This window comes from Notothenia coriiceps, unplaced genomic scaffold (assembly GCF_000735185.1).
Source record: "Notothenia coriiceps isolate Sejong01 unplaced genomic scaffold, NC01 NC01_scaffold00029248, whole genome shotgun sequence".
NCBI classification, from domain to species: domain Eukaryota; kingdom Metazoa; phylum Chordata; class Actinopteri; order Perciformes; family Nototheniidae; genus Notothenia; species Notothenia coriiceps.
Window position 1 is genome coordinate 1 of NW_011361949.1, and position 5,979 is coordinate 5,979.

At 41.0% G+C, this 5,979-nt stretch overlaps 1 protein-coding gene across 1 annotated transcript; it reads left to right on the forward strand.

The window, feature by feature from the left end:
• Positions 1 to 2,676: 2,676 nt before the first annotated feature.
• Positions 2,677 to 5,689, forward strand: LOC104958749 (potassium voltage-gated channel subfamily G member 2-like; the record flags this gene model as incomplete). The annotated part of the gene is made up of 1 exon (XM_010786538.1): positions 2,677 to 5,689. A coding segment is annotated over one exon (825 nt), but the record flags the coding sequence as incomplete, so codon positions are not given.
• Positions 5,690 to 5,979: the final 290 nt, after the last annotated feature.

The following is a 5,979-nucleotide window of genomic DNA, read 5'->3' on the forward strand; positions in this document are numbered from 1 at the left end:
AAAGCACTTAAGATATTCATTGCTATCGGGATGTTAAGAGCATCCATCCATCCATCCATCCATCCATCCATCTTCTCCCGCTTATCCGTGGTCGGGTCGCGGAGGTAGCAGTTCCAGCAGAGAGCCCCAAACTTTCTCTTCCCTGGCCACATCAACCAGCTCTGACTGGGGGATCCCAAGGCGCTCCCAGGCCAGCGAAGAGATATAATCCCTCCACCTGGTCCTAGGTCTACCCCTTGGTCTCCTCCCAACTGGACGTGCCTGGAACACCTCCCTAGGGAGGCGCCCAGGTGACATCCTAACTAGGTGCCCGAACCACCTCAACTGGCTCCTTTCGACGCGAAGGAGGAGCGGTTCAACTCCGAGTCCCTCCCGGATGACTGAACTTCTCACCTTATCCCTAAGGGAGACATCAGCCACCCTGCGGAGAAAACCCATCTCGGCCGCTTGTACCCGCGATCTTGTTCTTTCGGTCATGACCCATCCTTCATGACCTATAGGTGAGGGTAGGAACGAAAATGGCCCGGTAGACAGAGAGCTTTGCCTTCTGGCTCAGCTCTCCATTGTTCCCTCACTCGAGAACAAGACCCCGAGACACTTGAACTCCTTCACTTGAGGTTACCTATGGTTAAATAAAGTGGTCAAAGTACAATCATTTCCTCTAAATTGTAGTAGATTAGAAGCATAAAGTAGCATATGGAAATACTCAAGTACTCAAGAACTAAAGTACAAATATTTAAAAATAATACTTGAGTAAACGTTATTTCCACCAATGCAATTGAACACATTTCATGGTATTAAGTAGGATTTAAAAGTTTTATAAGGGACAGAAAAAGTTTTCTTCATTGCTCCACAAATCCTAATTAATCCACCAATAATTAACTGACGAAAAGTGAAGCAAAGAATATTTTTATGCAATTAATAACACTTAAGTAAGTGCAGGAAAATGAAAAGCACACACACTTTTTTTTTTAAGTTTCCCCCAGGGGTGACTTTGCTTTAATAACCAAGTAATCTCTTATAATTATAATTTAAAATATTTATGAACGCTATTTCAGCAGTCGTGGAAGAATAGATTAGCTTTAAAAGAGAGGATATTTCAGATGTGTTTTTTGTAAAGCTCACATGGTGCAGGCTCGTCTGTGAACGACACCGCTGACAGTTAATTATCTGCGTAACATCGGCGGCGTAACTTCAGATTTCACCTCTTGAACGCTCTGGTTTGATATGTGGTCTTTCCTAAATGAGATAATCAAAGCCTTTTGTTTTACACTTCATGAATCTTCCAGCAGATTCTCGTTTGTGTTTGTGTTGTGAGATCAAAGTGCTTCAACCTCTGTCAATGACGAAGCCAAGAATCAAACAGCAGGCTTTGAAATTGATTTTTAATTACTGATTTCATATGAACCCTTTTCAACTGAGATTAGTTATGGTTTAGACCCGAATGAATGTGTATTTTTATTCAGTTCTAACTAATGTAATAAAGGATTGTATATTTTTAAGTTTCTCTTGTATTAAATTGATTATTTTAGCCTATGCACCAAAGCCTGTCGGACTTATAAATTACTAAACTCAGAGCAAACAAACTAAAAGGTACATGTAATATTTGATGACATTTAGTTCAGTCTCATTTAGCTTTTGTTAGTAAACTGCAGTTTTTGTTTACACATATACAAGCTACGAACATTCACCAGTGGGGCAATTCGTGACGTATTTATGTCGTAGAACAAAACAGGATAATCTCCTCAGCTTTTAGGAGAAACATATATGTTTCTCCTACAAGCTGAGATACATTCCAAAAAATGCTGACTTTGAGGCGAGGAACCAGAAATGTTAAAATGCTGACTCATTTCTGGGTTCTAGGACTCATTCCTGCGCCACTCAATGGGGTATTTCTGCTGTTGTGTAATGTAACGAAACCATTAAAGTCCCCTATCATACTGTTTTTCATCAATATATCAAAGGTCTCAGATATATACAGAGCCTGTCTCTGATTGGCTGGAACACCAAACAGATCATTGCAGCATTACCCATAATCCCCTCTGTTTCAGCCCTGTTTCCAAAGTGCTGATTCTCTGTCTGTTACTTGAGATGAAAAATAAGGAGCCCTCCACACGCCCCTCTGATAGAGATTTGGTTAGCAAAGAATAACACACTGGTGCTCTAGGAGGAGATTCAGGTGATAAGGTGGAGGGTGGTTACCTTGGTTGCTGATTGGCTAATGGTTACACAAGACAAAACATTGTTATGACATCATAAAGTGGCCAAAATCTGAAAGGTTTTTATAGAAATGGATCTGGCCAAAAAGAGAGAGAATCTTTGTTCCTGAAACTTTCAGAGTCTCTTTCCACAGAGGGGACACATGTTGATGTAGAAGAGACATGAAGAAGAGGGGACACATGTTGATGTAGAAGAGACATGAAGAAGAGGGGACACATGTTGATGTAGAAGAGACATGAACAAGAGGGGACACATGTTGATGTAGAAGAGACATGAAGAAGAGGGGACACATGTTGATGTAGAAGAGACATGAAGAACAGGGGACACATGTTAATGTAGAAGAGACATGGAGAAGAGGGGACACATGTTGATGTAGAAGAGACATGGAGAAGAGGATTTCCGCATAATAGGCGACCTTTAACGTCTGTCTGTGTGCTTTTGTTTCCCTTTCCGCAGGGCGAGTGCTCCCAGAGGTGCTACAACATCTTCGTTCTGGAGACGGTGTGCGTCGCCTGGTTCTCCCTGGAGTTCCTGCTGCGTTTCATCCAGACTCAGAGCAAGTGGACGTTCCTTCGTACGCCTCTGAACCTCATCGACGTGTTGGCCATCCTCCCGTACTACATCACTCTCATCGTGGACTCTTTTTCTGTCGGCGGGAAACAAACAGGCTCCGGGAACAACTACCTGGAGAAAGTGGGGTTAGTTCTCCGAGTCCTGAGAGCTCTACGGATCTTTTACGTGATGCGTTTGGCTCGACACTCTTTAGGCCTGCAGACACTCGGGTTAACAGTGAGAAGATGCACGCGAGAATTCGGACTTTTGCTGCTTTTCCTTTGCGTAGCCATGGCTCTTTTCTCCCCACTTGTGTTCCTAGCTGAGAGCGAGTTGGGCGCCAAGCAGGAGTTCACAAGTATCCCCGGGAGTTACTGGTGGGCCGTGATCTCCATGACCACGGTAGGATACGGAGACATGGTGCCAAGAAGCATCCCTGGACAAGTGGTGGCACTCAGCAGCATTTTGAGTGGAATCCTCCTCATGGCTTTCCCCGTAACGTCCATTTTTCACACCTTCTCACGCTCCTACATAGAGCTTAAAGAAGAGCAAAATCGCGCCTCGAGGCACAAGCCGGGTTCGCAGGATAGCACCAAGTCTCAAAACAGTGAAGATTCTCAAGAGACGGACAGTTATCACGGGATCACTGAGGCCTCGGCTACATCCCTGCAGAGGAGGAAGTTCACAGCTGCACAAAGGGCTGCTGACATTAGAGCGATGAAAACTTAGCTGCTTTGTTTGTGTTTCACGTGGGACTCCAAAGTTGACAAGCTGCAGGATTGTGGGATTTTCCTTCTCGGGAGATTGAGGTCCCGGCTTTGATCGTGTGAAGCGCTTGTGCTCCAGGGTGTATCTGAGTTTCTTAAGTTTTACTGAGGAGCTGCAGAGCATAAATTTGAACTTGAAAAGACTGCAAACAGTATAACATTCATGAATAAACAACCAGTCAAATGAGATCTCAAAAAATGACAGTTCTGATTGACTGTGATTCACATAAGTCTGCAAAAAAAAGGGAAATCCAACACCAAAACATCACACGTTGTTATTCAGACCTCAAGACTAATAATTGATGTTCCTCACGTAGCTGCTTATGAGAATAAAGGTGTTTGCTGAGACTTCAGACATGTAGTTTCATTATTGATGTGCCATATCATCTGCATTTACTCTGTATTTGCTCAATCTGGGGCTCTGTTAGATAAGGTTTCACACACGTTCATAATGATGTCAGCACTTTTATTTGCAATGATACAAATTAATATCCAGCATGATTACACAAGAGTCATTTCTCTTTCAAAGGGCTATGCAGTCAGTGTGGGACATTTTGTTCACTGTGGAATGACAAGAGGATGTTTCTACACTTACCAACATCAAGTTATCTTACCATGTGGGTAAAAGGCCAGTAGAACAAACATTAAGAGGGTTGTGTGACTGGTTAAACATCATCATTCAGGCACTAAAACCCACAGACCTTTTAATGACTAAAACCATTTCAGATAATTAATAATAATGTTCCCAGTCTTACACGATTTCCTCTAATTGCTCATACAGCACTTCATTTCATTTCACTTGAGTGCCTTGTACTGAAAAAAAACACACAACATTCTGCAAATTATTGTAACTCATCAAGTGCTCGAGAGTGCAAATTAGATATTTTGATAAGCAGGGGCATGTTTATTCTCACAACTCTGAATTCACTGAAACATTACAAAAGCATGGAAATATTACACAGAACACTTAAAACAAATATACCCACTATATGCCAGTTTTTAAGAAGTGAGAATATTGTTTTGATTAAGTGGATGGTGAAATAAGACATCATTTGAATAAAAAAAGTGAAATGGATCTCTGCTTTGCGTCATGAATCGGTATCCTCTTCTGAAAAATGTTATAATGATTATAATGAAAACAGTCTCCAAGTGGAGAGGCTTTGATTTTACAATTAAATTATACACAAGGACGCTCTCAAATTTGCAAGAGTGCGTGCTGTGTTTCTGCAATTATGACATCCTGAATTGGTCCGTCTGCGGCTTGAGTCATGTTTTCTTTTCCACATCCGTTATTAATAATGAAAGAATGATGTTTCCTGGAGTGGTGTTGGCACAATGCGCTGTAAATCTGATCAATACTGACAGCACTTTGAAAAAATGAGCCTGTGGAAGATGTAGCTCGAGCTCTTGGTCGTGTTGCTAACGGGAATAAAAGACCCTGAACTAAATTCACCTTATGGCCGTGATCTCAAGCAGGTTATTTTAGACTACTCTTCTTCAAAGTATGTTATTAAAAGGCTTGTGATTAAATCAGAGATAGATTTTTAGATTTTAAAGATAAAAGACACCATTTTGGTTCCAAGGATGAAGGCCTTTACACAGCTAGCGTGTGACATACATGCTAACGTCACAAAGCAAAACAATTCATATCAGCAGCAAATTTACAACAGAGCTGCCTCAATTTGCATCCTAAAATATCAGCAAAATAACGTTTTTACAAACAGTTTGAATTGATTATTAACACAGGAAAAACACTAATGGTGCGAGCTATAAAGGCCTTTAGCATTAGCGTATTAGCTAACAGTTGCTAATGCACACATCAAGGCAGACACAGAGCATTATTAGCATTTATTTGGAGTGTCCTTATGAAAGTTAGTCCAATATTTACTTCCATTTTCACCGTGGTTTGTGGTTGCCAGCTCCTGAAAATTATCTGGATATTTAGCTGCTAAATGCTGCAACGTGTTCACCAGCTAAATAACTGCTAAATTAGCTAGCATAGCTTCGGATCTTCTCCATTTACTGAAAGGAAATCAATGGGGCCGTATTAAGAAGACTCATTACAGTATTTTTACAGTAGAGTTAATAAGATGAAAGCCCTTCCAAAACAACTAAAACATTTAAAGAAAGGTTATTTTGTTTATCTACTACTAAGATACGTATGCAACCCAGTCTCACGGCATTTCGTGTTATTGTCACGAAATTAACTTAATCTATTGATTCGTGTTCACCAACACGATTTTTGCATTTTTTTGGTGTCACACAAAAGCAATGTATTTCTATTGGTAGTATGTCTCGTGCTTTTTGTCCGGTCGGGCCTTGGAAGACCAGAAGCTGTGTGGTTCATAAAAATAGGTTCTTACTCAATATCTTACCCTAAGCCTAACCCTATCCCTTTTATTTTAAATTGTATAATGTCAGACTTTTTTTTCCGTCCGTG